This window comes from Giraffa tippelskirchi, chromosome 6 (genome assembly GCF_054371585.1).
Source record: "Giraffa tippelskirchi isolate mGirTip1 chromosome 6, T2T-mGirTip1v1.2.pri, whole genome shotgun sequence".
Taxonomy (NCBI): Eukaryota; Metazoa; Chordata; class Mammalia; order Artiodactyla; family Giraffidae; genus Giraffa; species Giraffa tippelskirchi.
Window position 1 is genome coordinate 89947232 of NC_137280.1, and position 18503 is coordinate 89965734.

An 18503-nucleotide genomic window follows, 5' to 3' on the forward strand; every position below is an offset into this window, starting at 1 on the left:
AAGGAAATCAGTCCTGAATATTCATTGGAAGGACTGATACTGAAGCTGAAGCTCCAATACTTTGGCCATCTGATGCGAAGAACTGACTCATTGGAAAAGACCCTGATGCTGGGAAAGATTGAAGACAGGAGAAGGGGATGACAGAAGATGAGATAGTTGGATGGCATCACTGACTTGATGGACATGAGTTTGAGCAAGCTCCGGGAGTTGGTGATAGTCAGGGGGGCCTGGTGTTCTGCAGTCCATGGAGTTGCAAAGAGTCGGACACAACTGAGCGACTGAACTGAACTGATAAAAGGAATGAACTTCTAATACTTCTACAACATGGATGAATCTTAAAAATATTATGCTAAGTGAAATAAATCAAACATGAAAAGACAAATACTGTATGATTCTCCTCACATAAAGTTACCTAGATTAGGTTAATTCACAGAGGCAGAAGAGAGAATAAAGGTTACCAGGGCTGGGCATGGGGGTTAAGGGGATTTAATGTTTAATGGGCTTGGAGTTTCTGTTTGGGATGCTGCAAATTTTCTGGAAATGGATGGTGGTGATGACTATACAACATTGTGAATAAACATTTAAAAATGGTAAATTAAAAAAATTTTAAATAGTAAATTCTATTGGTTCTATAGTAAATCCTCTCAGCCCCTCATCAGTCATGTGACCAGGGGCATGTTACTGAACTTGTCTGCCTATCTCCATTTCTTTATCTGTAAAATGGGGAGAATTATGCATTGTAGAGAAATTATGAAGGTTAAGTGACTGTTTGTTAAAAGAGTTAACACATTTCAAGGATATTATGCTGAATGAAAGGAGCCAGTCCTCAAAGGTTACATGTACTTATATAACACTCTCAAAATAACAAAATTATAGAGATGGAAAACAGATTAGTAGTTGCCAAGGGTTTGACTGGGAAAGATTGTTGTTTGTCGTGTCTGACTGTTTGACACCCCATGGACTGTAGCCCGCCAGGCTCCTCTGTCCTTGGGATTCTCCAGGCAAGAATACTAGAGTGGGTAGCCATTTCCTTCTCCAGGGGAGCCTCCTGACCCAGGGGTCAAACCCAGGTTTCCTGCATTGCAGGCAGATTCTTTACCATCGGAGTCACAAGGAAAGCCCTTAGTGGAGGGGGCAGGGGACTAAAATCTTATCCCCTCTGCCTAGCACAAAACACATATCTGATGAGTATTTGTCACACTAAAATCCTTGGTACTCCCTGTGGTAGGTGTTTTATGTACATTTTCTTTCTTTTTAAATTAATTGTTTTTATTGGCATATAGTTGATGTACATTTTCATTTCACTTTTACAATGACTACCAAGTATTATTATTCTTACTTGGCAGGTGAGGAAACTGAGGCACTGAGAGGATAAGTAAATTACCCATGGTCAACAGAGCTGTATGGATGAAGAATTCATATTCCATGCCCTTGAGGAATTTAGAACAGTGCAGGGTCAGCCCATGGTAGTTCTGATTGTCTCATGGCAACTTGTCTCTGAAACCCATGGGTCCTAGCTTTGAGGCTTCCTAGAAGGATCTGGGGGCTTCCCTGGTAGCTCAGACAGTAAAGAATTCACCTGCAATGTGGGAGACCTGGGTTCGGTCCTTGGGGTGGGAAAATCCCTGGAGGAGGGCATGGCCACCCACTCCAGTCTTCTTGCCTGGAGAATCCCATGGACAGAGGAGCCTGGCGGGCTACAGTCCATGGGGTTGCAAAGAGTCGGACATGACTGAGTGACTAAGCGCATACAGCAACAGAAAGATCTGGAGAAAGAAGTCACCCACCTGTGGAGCTGGGGAAGTGGGTTGGCACCATGGAGGTCCCCGGGAAGGGTGTGGAGGTCCCAGAAGCTGAGGAAAAATGGTCTGGAGTGAGAATAGGGATTCCAAGCGGGGCACGCATGCCACCACGTGCATCTTTCCTGTCCATTTGGAGCCACTGTACCTAGCGGGCATTGGATGAGACACCCAGGTCCTCCCATATTTCTACTCCCTGAGACTCTGGAAGGAGGGGATCAGTGTCTGTCCACCAGGGGCCTGGAGCACACGGTTATCAAGGTCTTGAGTACTCACCACTGGGGGTGGAGGCTGAGGTCCGTTGGGTGTAACCTGCAATGAGAAACGGAGACAGGATTGGGATGCAAGCAGGAACGAGATGGCCAAGATAGAGCTCAAGGACCAACACGCCCCACCCTCAACTGAGACTTCAAGTTACAAAACAACAGTTATGATGGAGGAACAACTGTATCTTGTTCTTAAAAGGCTTGTGACCCCATGGACTATAGTCCACCAGGCTGAGAAATCAAAGACCCAGTATGTGTCTTCATGGGTTCACAATTTACTGTTGTTTTTTTAATTACTAAGTCATGTCCAACTCTTTGCAACCCCATGGACTGTAGTCCGCCAAGCTCCTCTGTCCATGGGATTTCCCAGGCTAGAATATGAGAGTGAGTTGCCATTTCCTGCTCCAGGGGATCTTCCCTGAAGAGATGAAATCTGCGGTGGATTCTTTACCATTGAGGCACAAGGGGAGCCCTGTAATTTATTTGGGAAGATAAATACACTGACATTTCTAGAACATGGGCTCTAAATTTGTGCTTTTCTAGAGGAGATTTTGAGATATTGCCGGGGGGAAGATGAATGGTCAGACTCTTGGGTCCCCATTGGCTATAGGCAGATTGATAGTGTGTGTCATCTTCTTTTTTTTTTTCTAAATTTATTTATTTGGTTGCACCAGGTCTTAGTTGTAGCATTTGGGATGAAGTTCCCTGTTAGGAGCAGTGTTAGTTGCTCCATTGTGTCCAACTCTTTGCAATTACCATGGACTGTAGCCAGCCAGGCTCCTCTGTCCATGGGATTCTCCAGGCAAGAATACTGGAGTGGGTTGCCATTTCCTTCTCCAGGGGATCTTCCCAACCCAGGGATGGAAGCTGGGTCTCCTGCATTGCAGGCAGTTTCTTTATCATCTGAACCACCAGGGAAGTTTCTTGACCAGGGATCAAACCTGGGGCCCTTGCATTGGGAATGCAGAGTCGCAGCCACTGGGTCACCAGGGAAGTTCCAAGTCTCTTTCATCTTCTGGAGAAAGGTTCTGTGCCTCAGACAAGTTTATAAATCAAAGTCCTGGAATGCAGGAATGCAAACGGAAGAGCCCATGGGCTCTCTTGAGTCATCAAGGGAGATTGCTCAAGTGGGAAATGATTCACAAGATGGGTCCTGTGGCAAACTGGAGAATCCCATCCCTTCCAGGAGGGCAGAGTCTCAGCTTCAACGTGTGGTTACAAAAAAGACACTCAGATTTTGCCCATCTCTGACAGTGAAAGCATTTTTGAGTGTCTGTCCTCTATTATGTCTAAGGTGGAGAAAATGATTCTTTCTAGAGTTTTGACCATTAAACGGCAGGACAGCTGGCATACAGTTAGAATGCAAAGGCACTCCGTAAGTGACCTATGTGTATGTATAAGGTATTTTTAAATTTGTATTTTATATTGGTGTGAAAATGTGAAGTCGCTCAGTCATGTCCGATTCTTTGTGACCCCATGGACCATACAGTCCATGGAATTCTCCAGGCCAGAATACTGGAGTGGATAGCCTTTCCCTTCTCCAGGGGATCTTCCCAACCCAGGAACTGAACCCAGGTCTCCCACATTGCAGGCGGATTCTTTACCACCTGAGCCACCAAGGAAACCCATATGAGTGTAGTTGATTTGCAATGTTGTGTTGGTTTTGGGTGTGCAGTGGGGGTGATTCAGTTACACACACACACATATATATATATCCACTCTTTTTTTAGATTCTTTTCCCATATGGATCATCACAGAGTATTGAGTGGAGTTCCCTGGGCTGTACAGTGGGTCCTTGTTGACTTTCTATTTTTTTATATAGTAGTATGTGTATGTTAACTCCAGACTTCTAATTTATCCATCCTCTCATTTTTTTTGCATAAGTGTTTAACTGGACATTTTCTGTGTGCAAAATTTAATCCCTCTATATGAAACTTTTATCCCAGTTTTACTGACAAAGAAACTGAGGCTTAGAGGGATTAAATAAATTATCCTAAGTCACAAGACTGATTTTACCCCAAATCTGTGGAGTTCCATTTCTTCTTTCACACCATCCTTTACCTTAGAACTACTCAGTCGTGTCCAACTCTTTTCGACCCCATGGACTATACAGTCAATGGAATTCTCCAGGTCAGAATACTGGAAGGGGTAGCCTTTCCCTTCTCCAGGGGATCTTCCCAACTCAGGGATCAAACCCAGGTCTCCCACATTGCAGGCGGATTCTTTACCAGCTGAACCACCAGGGAAGCCCAAGAATACTGGAGTGGGTCCTCTCCAGCTGATCTTCCCAACCAGGAATCAAACCAGGGTCTCCTGCATTGCAGGCAGATTCTTTACCAGCTGAGCTACCAGGAAAGCCCACTTAGAACTATTCATAAAAACCTAAGAAGGGCTTCCCAGGTGGCTCAGTGGTAAAGAATCCTTCTGCCAATGCAGGAGACAAGGGTTCGAGCCCTGGGTTGGGAAGATCCCTGGAGGAGGAAATGGAAACCCACTCCAGTATTCTTGCCTGGGAAATTCTATGGACAGAGGAGCCTGGTAGGCTACATACAGTCCATGGGGTTGCAAAGAGTCCAACACAACTTAGCTACTAAAACAACCATAACAACCTAAGAAAGATAACACTATTGAAAATGTCTGATATGCATTAAAACAAAAAACTTTTAAAATATGTTAACATTATTTAGGTGGAGTAATACATTGGTTTGTCTTCTAAAAAAAAAGATGCTCACCATTGACATAGAGGCTGTCCTTGTCCAAAGTGAAGGATCCCAGCTGGGTGACACCGTGAGTCTTTTGGCTCAGTTCCCGGTACAGCCTCTCTCGGTCTAGTTTAAGGCCCATGGGGTCAGGTCGGTGAGTACAGACAGCATCAACTCCAGTGGCTCTTCTGTTTTTTTCAGGCCTGGGTAGGGTAGGACACAAGCATAGGGAGGTGGGAATTCCAGAAAAGGGCTCTGAAAAGCCTCACTGAGGGAAGGAACTGAGGAGGGAAAACTGGAATGGTTTTGGTGTTGGGGGAGAATTGGAAATGACTATGCCAGCCAAGGTCCCTGAACACAGAGGATGTAGTGTCTAGAAATGCTGATATTTGTGCTAAGCTGGCACTCATAACAAGGCATCACACACTGTAAAAACGAAAGCAGGACAGAAGGGATGGAAGGAAGGAATCTGAGGGTTCAACAAGGTTAAAAAAGGCAATGTTCAATTCCTTAAATCCCAGCCTTGCCACTCAACTGCTGAGTGACTCTGGCTAAGTCTCTAAACCTCTCTGTGGCTCAACTTTTTTCGTTCATTAAATGAGGTAATAGTATAGACCTCACAGTACTTAGCATTTAGCTCAATAAAAGGCAGCCAAGTTTACTACATATTAATAGGGCCAGTGTTCTTGGTGAATGGACCCTGTGATGAGAGAGACTGAGTTTTTTGAAAGAAACAGTGAGGTCAAGCTGCCAGTCTAGGGTGGAGGTGGGATGGGGGATGGTATCGCAGAGCCAAAAATATCTCAGTGGATCAGTGGAATCAGTGGAAATGGGAAGACCTAGAATCATGTCTGGAGGGCAAGAGTGACTATCTTTGGAGCTGGGGGCATTCCATTCTCTGACAAAAGGTCAGTGACTGGGAGATGTCACACAAGGAAGTAGGTACCCTGAGTGTACATATGGGGGCTTCCACATGCTGAATTTACTCTCAGTACTTGAATATATAAAAGATTGTAGAGCTTCCCTGGTGGCTCAGGGGTAAGGAATCCGCCTGCTAATGCAGGAGTCAAGGTTCGTTTGATCCCTGATACAGTAAGATTGCGCATGTCGTGAAGCAACTAAGTCCGTGCACCACAACTACTGAGCCTGTGCTCTAGAGAGTAACCCCCACTTGCCACAACCAGAGAAAGCCCATACACAGCAACAAAGATCCAGCATAGCCAAAAATAAATAAATACAATTATTAACAAAGATTTTTGAATAATTTATTGCATGTATAGGTATAACGATGCACCCTCTAGAGCAAGCTTTCTTAACTTTGGCACCATGAACATTTCAGGTCAGGTAATTCTTTGCTTTGGGAGACTGTTCTGTGCATGGTAGGATATTTAGCAGCATCCCTGGCCTCATTCACTAGATACCCCCAGTAGTAACCTCCACTCTTGAATTGTGACAACCAAAAAAATGTCTTGGACTTCCCTGGTGGCACAGTGGATAGGAATCTGCCTGCCAATGCAGGGGACATGGGTTTGATCCCTGGTTGGGAAAGATTTCACCTATTGCAGGGCACCTAAACCCGTGGACTACAACTGCTAAGCCAGTGCTCTAGTGCCCAAGAGCCATAACTACTGAGCCTGAGTGCTGCAACCACTGAAACCCTTGCACATAGAGCCTGTGCTCCACAACAAGAGAAGCCACTTCAGTGAGAAGCCTTTGCACCGCCATTAGCGAGTAGCCCCCACTCACTGCAACTACAGAAAAGCCTGCACAAAACAACGAAGACCCAGCACAGCCAAAAAGAAATAAATACGTAAAATGATTTTTAAAATGTCTCCAGATATTGCCAGATATCCCCTGGGAGTGAAATCACTCTTGGTTGAAAACTACTGCTCTCTAGTGGTGAAGCTGACATGATTATTTGTTTCCTTGATGAGTTCCATAAGAAAGGTCTTTCTGAAAAGTTCTACCCTATCTCCTGGGAAGGAGAATCTAAGAAGATTTTGCATTTTCTGGTCAGAAACACAGTGTGAGGCAGGATGAGAGCTGGTGGTCAGCTGTCCCTGGGATAGTGGGTATAAGATGTGAGGGTCTAGGTTTTGGTCATCACCCCACCCTCTTCCCCTCATTACCCAGGTGTCTACTCTGGCATTCTCACCTGAGCAAGGTCAGTCGGCAGCCAGAATACAGGAGTCCAATACTGCTACTCTGGAACAAGGGTTTGAGCTGGGGATGAAAGAAAGGGAAGTGAGCATATGATGCCCAAGGGTCTGGGCAGGACATGGGTAGGCACTGGAGGGGTTCTCACCAGGCGATTGAAGATCCTTTCCGTGGTGCTGAATAGCTCAGATCCTGGGGGACTCATGTCCTCTGTGTAGTGCAGGTTGGTGATGGTGAAGTTAAGAGTGAAAGGTACCAGAGAAGGGCTCATGCCTGCAGTGGAAAGGGAGAGAGAGGTTCATTATTGAAAGGTTGTTGCTGAACCACGAAAAGACATCGGGATTCTTGGCCTCCAGAGGAGAAGAATTCAATCTGGGGCCAGAGACGAGGCTTGATTGCTCAGAGCTTTTGTGTAATAAAGTTTTATTAAAGTATAAAGGAGATACAGAAAGCTTCTGATCTAGATATCAGAAGGGGGCAGAAAGAGTACCCCCTTGCTAGTGTTAGCAGTGAAGTTATATACTCTCCAATTAGTTATTACACTGAATCAAAAGAATGTCTCGAGGTTGTAAAGACCTCACTAGACCTACTCCCATAATTTACATTTTAAGATAACAGGATTAGCCAGAAGGTTTTTTCCAGAGACTGTCCTCAAGCAGGACACATTATTGTTATATAATCCTAAGGAATGTAAGGAAAAAAAGTTTGTCCTTTCTTCCTCCTTGAGAATTCCAGACCCCTCTCTCCTTGGGGACCCCTGGACTTCTTATCAACTTGCCTAGGAAATGACTCTCTCATTATGACTTCTGGCTGGGATGGCTATAAACGGTGGGTCCAGTGTTGTCACCTTAGCCTCAGCATCCAGTGAGTCAGGCTTAAGATACCCAACCCATGTCACCCTTGCATCCAGCCAGACTTAGAGAAGGCGAGGGGCCTCCATACTGGAAGGATAATTTTAGCTGGAAAAAGAACCTCAACTCTTTTCAGCCTGATGTGTCGATAAACAGCTATTAGATATTTCTGTGGGAGGAAGAGAAGCAAAGTCACTCGACCACCCCCCAGCGGCAGAGACCTCCCACAGTCTCTGACTTCATCAGGAGAGAATGTGCAGTTACTGAATGGTCAAGACTGTTCCCCCCATGAAAAAGACCCCTCCTTCAGTGTCAATAACCATCGTTGAAGAGTGCTTTTTATTTTATTTTTTTAATCAATAGTTTCAAGCTGAAGTACAGTTATTTACAATGTTGTGTGAATTTCTGCTGTACAGCAAAGTGAAAAAGTTGAAGCCATGGTGGCTGAAACTTTCCCAAACTTCTTTAAAACATACATTTTCAGTTTCAGGAAATTTTATAAAATCCCAAAGAGGAGAAACTCAAAGAAAACCATGCTCAGATGCATCATGATCAAACTGTTGAACACCAAAGATGAACAACAAATTGTGGATACATCTAGAGACAAATGACAGCCTCAATCATGGAGTGACTTGATTTATAGCATATGTCACATTTTCAAAAGGCTGCAGGAACTAGACATGTTATATAAACAGTTAAGTTGATCAGGGTGGAGCAGTGAGGAAGTAGAAAGTATGCATCCCACCTAAAATGTGTAAAAAGTTTGCAGTGTCTTGACTTGCAAAACACAGAATTCCTGAAGGCAGAATTCAAATTACAAACCATTAGTTTGTATCTCTTAACTCTGGATTCACATGATGGGATTAAGGTTCAAGGATGCTCACCCTCCACCATGACCTGTATAGTCAAAGCTATGGTTTTGTCATGTAAAAGTTGGACCATAAAGAAGGCTCAGCACCGGAGAATTGATGCTTTCAAACTGTGGTGCTAGATAAGACTCCTGAGAGTCCCTTGGACGGCAAGGAGATGCTTGCAGCGACTCAAAACAGTCAATCTTAAAGGAAATCATTCCTGAATATTCATTGGAAGGACTGATACTGAAACTGAAGCTCCAATACTTTGGCCACCTGATGAGAAGTGCTGACTCATTGGAAAAGACCTTGATGCTGGGAAATATTGAAGGCAGGAGGAGAAGTGGGCAACAGAGGATGAGATGGTTGGATGACATTACTGACTCAATGGACATGAGTTTGAGTAAACTCTGGGAGATGGTGAAGGACAGGGAAGCCTGATGTGCTGCATTCCACGGGGTTGCAAAGAGTCAGACGCTATTTAGCGACTGAATAACAATGCTCATCCTGGGCCATGATGTAAGCATGATAACGACCCAAAGACTCAAATAAAAAAAAATCTTGAGACTTTCCTGGTTTAAGAATCCACCTGTCAGTGTAGGGGACACAGGTTCAATTCCTGGTCTGCGAAGATTCCACATGCCTTGGAGCAACTAAGCCTGTGTGCCACAACTCCCGAGCCCATGCACCTAGAGCTTTTACTCTGCAACAAGAGAAGCCATTGCAATGAGAAGCTTGCGCACTGCAACGCAAGAAAGCCCGCATGCAGCAACGAAGATCCAGGGCAGTGAAAAAAAAAACCCAAAAACTTAAGGGCTGGGGTAAGACAGGTTTTATGGTATAAACCAAGTCCCTGTACCAGGAGATTCAGGAGCCCTCAGACGAGGATATGGAGCAAGAATCAACTCAAGACTAAGATCCTAAATGATTTTCTGGATGTTCAAATACAATCCACAAATTCGAACCTATAGAAAGGTTGCTACATTCATCCAATCAATAAATATAAAGTGAATGCTGATCAGATGTTAAGCTCCAGGGTGACAAATACACAAAGACTGAATAAAGCAAACTGGAGTAAACTCCGTGAAAGAAATACTCAAGGTGATATGATAGAGAAAAACCCATCAGCCAGGTACAGATTCAGGAGAAATGCTGTATCATTTCAGTGATTTTGGAAGGTCTTTTGGTGAAGGTGATGATCAAGCTGAGATGTGAAAGTTAAATAAGTTGCTAGGCATACCTGATCTCCAGAAAGGGCTGCTAAAAAGGCAAGACAGAGGTTAGGACAGTAGAAGAACAGACAAGTCTCTGATGTGGCCAAAGCTTAGAAAGTGTGAGAGAAAATGTGGGACAGGATGAGGTCGGGTGGCCAATAGGGACCAGACAGTGCAGAGTTGAAGTTTCCTAGGTCCCAGAGAGCAGGTCCTACCTGTAGAGCTGAGAATGGGGGACAGAGATGTGGAAGATTCCAGAGAGAATGTAGAAGTCACTGGAGCTGAGGAAAAATATGGGGAAAATAATTGAGTTCCATCTGGAACAGATTGTAGAAGCAGAAATTTTTCATTGGAATTTGGATTTCTATCTTAAAAAAAATATTTTTTTTGATGTGGACCATTTTTGAAGTCTTTATTGAATTTGTTACAATATTGCTTCTGCTTTAGTATTTTGGTCATGAGGCATATGGGATCTTCTACAGGTGGTTCAGTGATAAAGAATCCACTTGCCAGTGCCGGAAACATAGGAGATGCAGGTTCAGTCCTTGGGTTGGGAAGATCCCCTGGAGAAGGGCAAAACAACCCACTCCAGTATCCTCACCTGGAGAATCCCATGGACAGAGGAGCCTGGTGGGCTACAGTCCACAGGGTCACAAAGAGTTCGACACAACTGAGTGAGCATGCAGGCTCCCCGACCAGGAATCAAACCCACACCCTCTACACTGGAAGGTGAAGTCTTGACCGCTGGACCAAGAGGGAAGTCCCTGTGCTTCTATCTCAACTCAGGACAAGAACTTGGGTAGGTTAGGAGCTGCTCTGAGGCTATGGCTGGGCATTTAGGGAGGAGGCATTGGGAACTTCTCTCTTGAAAGATGTGCTCTGGGGAATAAGGGTCCAGTGGGCATTGAAGAGGCGCAGTTTGAAATACTCACTGCTGGTGGTGGGCATCCAGTACTGACGGTTATAACCTGCAGAAAGGGAGAAAAGAGTACAGAAGGACTGTTAAGATGGGTTAGAGTTAAGGAGTTGGATGGCAGACCTAGAAATGAAATTAACAAATTTTCTGAGATCCACGTAAACAATAATGGTTACATCTTATTCTGTGCCCTTCTGTGCCTTGTCTTTTGAAAATAACAATGAACATCATCACTATTGTTATTGCCAAAGTGTTTTAAATTAATTTTTTATTGGAATATAGTTGCTTTACAATGTTGTGTTAGCTTCTACTGTATACAGATACAGAAAACAAATGTATAGATGTTGTTCAGTCACTAAGTTGTGTCTGACTCTTTGCAGCCGCACAGACTGCAGCACGTTAGGCTTTCCTGTCCTTCACTATCTCCCAGAGTTTGCTCAGACACATGTCCATTAAGTCAGTAATGCCATCCAGCCAGTGTATGGACACCAAGGGGGAAAGGCAGAGTGGGAGGAATTGGGAGATAGGGATTGACATGTATACACTATTGATACTATGTATAAAATAGATAACTAATAAGAACCTACTTTATAGCACAGAGAACTCTACTCAAGGTGCTGTGGTGACCTGAATGGGAAGGAGGTCCAAAAAGGAGGGGATACATGAATACGTATTGCTGATTCATTTTGTTGTACGGTAGAAATTATTGCCAAAATTAAAACACATTAATAATATCTGGCTCTATCGAGAATGCATCAGAAATAATGCTCAACACTACAAAGATAATGGGACAAATTTATGAATGAGTGTGTGTTCCAAGCCTTATCCATGCTCTCTCAATCTCTAAAGATAATTTTGTCCTTGCTCTTTCACTTTCTCTGGCACTACAAAATTTTTATGATAGTATGATCATTTCTGGCTTAGTTTCTGGTTTTTTCTTTGAGAGTGTGTGTGTGTGTGTGATGTAGAATTGACAAAATTGTGGCAGGTGGGGAGAGTGGTATGTGGAGATAAAGGTACAATGAGATGGAAGAAAGGAGATGCATGTGGTTCAAAATAGAGAAAATTTGCATCTGGGGTTGGGCAGTGAGAAAGAGAATAGATTCAAAGATCAGATGAATGGTATAAAGATTGAAGCCTGAAAGAAACTGGGGAAAAGAGACTTTCTTTTTTTCCCCAATGATGATGCATTTTATTTTTTTAACTTTTTATTTTGTATTGGAGTATGTTGGATTAACAATGTTATGATAGTTTCAGGCAAGCAGTGAAGGGACTCAGCCATACATATACATGGATCCATTCTCCCCCTAACTCCCCTCCCATCTAGGCTGCAAGGTAACATTGAGCAGAGTTCCCTGTGCTATACAGTAGGTCCCTGTTGGTTATCCATTTTAAATATAGCAGAGGGTATATGTCCATCCCAAACTCCGTGGCTGTCCCTTTCACCCATCCTCTGACCCCGCCCTGGCAACCGTAAGTTCATTCTCTAAGTCTGTGCGTCGAGAAGAGAATTTTTTATGATGTTCTTTCCATCATGGATTGCATGTCTTTGATACTCTGAGGGATGCGAGTGAAGAGTGGACTAAGGGGAGCTCTGTGATTTACCAGGATTGTTGCTAGATCATCTCATTTGATTGTCAGGACAATCCTCTGTGGCATGTGTGTTTAGTCTATTCTGTAGATGGGACCTTAGAGCCTGGAGAGGTCACATGGCTTGTCCAGCATCACATAAAACAGAGATCTGTCACTCATCAATCTCCATACTATTAATATGCTTTCAGTTAGTCCCAATCCTGGAGTTAAACATTCTATAGACACCAAACAGGATGTACTACTGTCAATCCAGTAAAACGTATATTCCAAACGATATATAAAGGACATTTCCAAGCTGACACAGAAGGGAAATAACTAATCAAGCATCAGGTTGGATTGTTGGCTAGAGATCATCAAACCCTCTCTCTTCCTGTCCTGACAGGCTTGCACTGGATGGTCTACAGTGTTGCCTTGTGGTTCAGAACTTGGAATTTAGACTTAACCTTCCGTTTGAGTCTTGACTCTCCTTTGCATTATGGATGGATTATCTGGGGCAAATGATTTCCTGCCTGAATGCATGATGGCTGTCTGTAAAAATGAGTGGAATAAGTCACAGAGTTTGGGATAAAATTAATATGAGATTACATAAATAAAGTCCTTATCATAATTCCTGGCACGTAAGAAACTTTTGGTAAGAATTAGCTATGGTTGCAGTTATTAGTCTTGGTGGGGCACTGTTGCCAATGTTGTTGTGGTGTGTTGTGTGCGTACATGCTCTATCATGTTCTATTCTTTGCAACCCCATGGACTGTAGCCCACCAGGCTCCTCTGTCCATGGAATTTTCCAGGCAAGAATACTGGAGTGGGTTGCTATTTCCTCCTCCAGGGGACCTTCCCAACTCAGGAATCAAACTCGAATCTCCTGCATTGGCAGGAAACTTCTTTACCACTGAGCTACCTGGGAAGCCCAGGTATATATTTCATTACATATCACAATTAATAGAAATAAAGTACACAATAAATGTAATGTGCTTGAATCATTCCCAAACAATCCCCCCTCCACCTCCACTCCGGTTTGTGGAAAAATTTTCCTTCACAAAACCAGTCCCAGATGTCAAAAAGGCTGAGGACCACTGGTCTAGAGAGTTCTTCATGGTGGGGAGGCTGCCTTTTGCATTGTGGGATGTTTAGTAAGACCCTGATGCTGGGAAAGATTGAAGGCAGAAGGAGAAGAGGGCGACAGAGAATGAGATGGTTGGATGGCATCACTGATTCAATGGACATGAACTTGAGCAAACTCCAGAAGATGGTGATGGACAGGAAAGCCTGGCATGCAGCAGTCCATGGGGTTGAGAAGAGTCAGACACGACTTAGCAACTGAACAAGAAATGTTTAGTAGCACTTCTGGCCTCTAACCACTAGATGTCACTAGCACCCCTCCAGTGATGACTTGAAAACGTCTCCAGACATTGTCAAATATCCCCTGGGATGCAGAATCTTCCCAGGTCGAGAACTATTGGTATAGAGAGACATGGGACTGTAGGAGACCCTGGCTGCAACACGGACACTCACCATTGACATAGAGGCTGTTACTGTCCAGAGTGTAGTAGCCCATCCTGGTGACACCATGAGTCAGCTGACTCAGCTCCCGGTACAACTTTTCTCTGTCCAGCCCAGGACGCGTGGGGTCAGGATGGTAGGTGCAGATGGCATCCACTCCAGTTGCTGCTCCATCCTTTTCAGCCCTAGGGTGGCAGGAGCAGAGGAATAGGGGCATTCAGAGATGTGGGTGAGTTACATACTTTGTTCATCTTGAAATAGGCTGGGACCTGGGATGTAAGACTCTTTGATGCAGGGCTTGCTCTTGGACAAATGTGTCCTCCAGCAACAAAATATGAAGAAAATATAATGGGCTAAGAATAACTGAGTGTATGTGCACGTGTGCTCAGTTGCTCAGTTGTGTCTGACTATCTGTGACCCCATGGATTGTAGCCTGCCAGGCTCCTCTGTTCATGGTATTTCCCAGGCAAGAATACGGGTGTGGTTGTCATTTCCTTCTTCAGGGGATCTTCTTGACCCAGGGATTGAACCCACATTTCTTGCATCTCCTACATTGGCAGGCAGATTCTTTACCACTGCCACTGCCCCAGCTGTTGGGGCAAATTATGGACAACATAATACAAAGAGAACAAAAAAAAACAACCAACTGCCACTTAACAAAAACAGGGGTCTGGGAGCAAAAATAGGGTACTACACATGCATCTTGCACACAGCACCACCAAACGGGTGGGCAGACCACCAAGTCACCCCTCTGGCCTGACCCCTGGAAGCACCCCTATCCTCACCACATATAAGGGACCGGTTTGCTCTACCCCTCAGGGAGCAAACAGACAAGGGAACTGTTGCTTGTTCTCACTCCCCCACTGCTTCAGTGGGAACTCCAATAAAGCCTTGCCTGAATTTCCTGTCTGGCATCTGATCAATTTCTATTAAGAAGGACAAGAACCCTGGTGGGTAAGAGTCTCTTTCTTAATGAATCCTCCTGCCAATGCAGGAGACAGAGGAGGTACAGATTTGATCCCTTGGTTGGGAAGAGCCCCTGGGGGAGGAAATGGCAACCCATTCCCCATTCCAGTGTTCTTGCCTGGAGACTCCCATGGACAGAGGGGCCTGGTGGGTTACTGTCCATGGTGTCTCAAAGAGTTGGATATGATTGAGCGACTAAACAACAGCGGCCCCACCACATCATAAACCACAGGTCTTCCCCTCCAGGTGAGCTGGCCTGTAACAGTACAGCCCTTCAGGTTCTGGGGCGGGGGGGGGGGCGCGAGGAGCCTTGCCTTACCTGAGCAGGGTCAGTCTGCAGTTAGAGTAGAGTGGGCCGACACTGGTGTTCTTGAGCAGAGGACCAAGCTGAGGAGGAGGTGAGAGGGAGATGAGTGGGAGGAGCCGAGGTGCTAGGTGGGGTGAGGACGAGGCAGGCCAGTGCAGGGACTGCAGGGCTCTTACCAGGTGATTCAGAACCTTCTCAGTGAAGTTGAACTTCTCGGATCCTCGGTGCCCCATGTCTGGGGTATAGAACAGGTTGGTGATGGTGAAATTAAGGGTGAACGGCACCAGGGCTGGGCCGGTGTCTGCAACTGGAGGGAGAAAGAGAGAGAGGAGAACTGTCAGTCTTAGGTCTGAGCTGTTCAAGGAGTGTGTGTGTGTGGGGGGACTAGTGGCATCTCTCTGGGCATAGTGTATAGTAGGTGAGTCAGACTGAGATAGCCCACTGGGATGCCCTCCCACTCCTCAGTCAGCCAGAGGAGGAGAAGGGACCTTTGTCTTAGAAGTGTGACATCAACTTGAAAGGGAACCTTTTCACACCAGTCAGAATGGCTGCTATCCAAAAGTCTACAAGCAATAAATGCTGGAGAGGGTGTGGAGAAAAGGGAACCCTCTTACACTGTTGGTGGGAATGCAAACTAGTACAGCCACTATGGAGAACAGTGTGGAGATTCCTTAAAAAACTGAGAATAGAACTGCCATATGATCCAGCAACCCCACTGCTGGGCATACACACCGAAGAAACCAGAATTGAAAGAGACGCGTGTACCCCAATGTTCATCGCAGCACTGTTTACAATAGCCAGGACATGGAAGCAACCTAGATGTCCATCAGCAGATGAATGGATAAGGAAGCTGTGGTACATATACACAATGGAATATTACTCAGCCATTAAAAAAAATACATTTGAATCGGTTCTACTGAGATGGATGAAACTGGAGCCCATTATACAGAGTGAAGTAAGCCAGAAAGAAAAACAATACAGTATACTAATGCATATATGTGGAATTTGAAAGATGGTAACGATAACCCTATATGCGAGACAGAATAAGAGACAGATGCATAGAACAATTTTATGGACTCTGAGGGAGAAGGTGAGGGTGGGACGTTCTGGGAGAATAGCATTGAAACATGTATATTATCATATGTGAAACAGAACACCATTCCATGTTCGATGCATGAGACAAAGGCTCAGGGCCGGGGCAATGGGATGACCCAGAGGGATGGGATGGGGAGGGAGGTGGGTGGGGGATCCAGGAAGGGGAACACATGTAAACTCATGGCTGATTCATGTCAATGTATGGCAAAAACTATTACAATATTGTAAAGTAATTAGCCCCCAACTAAAATAAATAAATTTATTAAAAAAAAAAAAAAAAGAAAAACAAGTAAGGTGAAGATGAAGTATATAATAGGCTATCCGTAATGCTATTAATCAACCAAGAAGATCATCACTGTCACAGAAATGATTCACAAAGTATCTGAGGACCCCAAAGTTCCTTTGAGGGTCTACAAGGTCAAACCATTTTCATGATAATACTAAACATGTATTTGCTCAATTTTTGCCACTTTCTAAAATTTATAAAAACACATTAGTGAAAATTTCAAGAATAAAAGCAGCCTTGGACTTACAAAAAAAAAAGAAAAAAAGAAAGGGAACCTCAACTCTCTTAACCCAGAGTGTCCAAAGGGCTAACATGCTGTGAGCAATTTTGCAGGAACAGGAGGTACCACGACCTTTTGAGCTCAAGCTTTAGGCCACAAATACTTGAAAAAAGTCAAGAAAATCAAAATAGCAGTAACTTCTTAAAATGTGCATTATATATATTCTATTAATCCTAACTTATGGTTACCAGAGGGGGAAGGAGGGAGGGAGAAATAAACTGGGAGATTGAAATTGCCATATATACACTACTATATATAAAATAGATCACAAATAAGGACCTACTGTATATCACAGGGAACTCAGCACTCTCTAATGACCTATATGGGTCATTACATGGTCTATACGGGAAAAGAATCTAAAAAAAGAGTGGATATAGATATATGTAGAACTTTGCTGTACACCTGAAACTAACACAACATATCCTAATAAAAACTGAAAAAAAGTTCATCTTATATATTTCATTGACAAGTCTCCACTTATTAAAATTTTTTTGAATGAGTTAAAAAATTTTATACAGTTTTAAATTTGCAACTATTTCCATTTACAGCTATTACAGAATATTGGCTACATTCCCTGTGTTGTACAATACATCCTTGAATCTATCTTACACCCAATAGTTTGTATCTCCGCCACTCCACCTCTGTATCGCCCTTCCCCAACTCCCACTGATAACTACTACTTTGTTCTCTATACCTGTGAGTCAGCTTCTTTTTTGTTATATAAACTAGTTTGTTGTATTTTTTTAAATTCCACATATAAGTGATATCATACAGTACTTGTCTTTCTCTGTCTGATTTATTTTACTAAGCATAATGCCCTTCAAGTCCATCCAGGTTGCTAACAAATGGAAAAATTTCATTCTTTTTTAAGATGGAGTAGTATTCCATGGTGTGTGTGTGTGTGTGTTGTCAGATCTTTATTCATTCATCTGTTGATGGACACTTAGGTTGCATTCATAACTTGACAATTATACATAGTGCTGTTCTGGAACATTAGGGGTGCAGTGTCTTTTCGAATCAGTGTTTTTGTTTTCTTTGGCTATATATACCCAATAGTTAAACTGCTGGATCATATAGTGGTTCTACTTTTAGTTTTTTGAGAAACCTCCATACTGTTTTGCTCAGTGGCTACATCAATTTACATTCCCACTAACAGTGTACAAGGGTTCCCTTTTCTCCACATTCTCGGTAACAGATTAGCAGTGATTTCCAGGAAGGAACTGTTCATAGAAATAGAACAGAGATCAGCTAGGGAAAAGCTATGTTCTAGAAGGTGGTGTCTGAGCAAGAACATGCTGAGATGAGATCCGGAGAACAAGGAAGAACCAAGCACAGATGAGTTCCAAGAACAGTAAGGATGGGCAGATGTTTGGGCCCTACAGGAACAGAAATGAGGCTGGACTAGGGAGCAGGGTAGAAAGTGGGATGGACTGAGGCTGTGTGGGCATCAAGGTCCAGACCATGCAAGAATCCATCAGCCATTGAATGGAAGTTGAAGTTTCATGAGATCCAAAGATTAGATTCCTACCGGTAGAGCTGGGGATGGAAGTCGGAGGTGCTGGAGGTCCTAGAGAGAAGGTGGAGGTCACTGGAGCTGAAAGAATAAAATTGTTGGGGCCTTTCATAAAGCTATGAGAGGCTACAGTGGTTGATGGAAACTTGCATCTGTTCCTTGGCTTAACCTGAGACTTTTGCTGATCTGAGGCTATTGTGGGGCTGA

At 43.9% G+C, this 18503-nt stretch overlaps 1 protein-coding gene across 2 annotated transcripts in view; it reads right to left on the reverse strand.

The window, feature by feature from the left end:
• The window catches only part of MUC16 (mucin 16, cell surface associated), a 63051-nt gene that overhangs the window by 33580 nt on the left and 10968 nt on the right, over positions 1-18503 (reverse strand). For both annotated transcript variants that reach the window (XM_081504406.1, XM_081504407.1), the window contains 11 exons: positions 18312-18377; positions 15299-15429; positions 15135-15202; positions 13862-14034; positions 10773-10808; positions 10056-10121; positions 7073-7197; positions 6923-6990; positions 4798-4970; positions 2076-2111; positions 1788-1853 (listed from right to left, as the gene is read on the reverse strand). In XM_081504406.1, the coding sequence (XP_081360532.1) occupies positions 1788-1853; positions 2076-2111; positions 4798-4970; positions 6923-6990; positions 7073-7197; positions 10056-10121; positions 10773-10808; positions 13862-14034; positions 15135-15202; positions 15299-15429; positions 18312-18377 (1008 nt within the window). The remainder of the gene's footprint in view (positions 1-1787; positions 1854-2075; positions 2112-4797; positions 4971-6922; positions 6991-7072; positions 7198-10055; positions 10122-10772; positions 10809-13861; positions 14035-15134; positions 15203-15298; positions 15430-18311; positions 18378-18503) is intronic.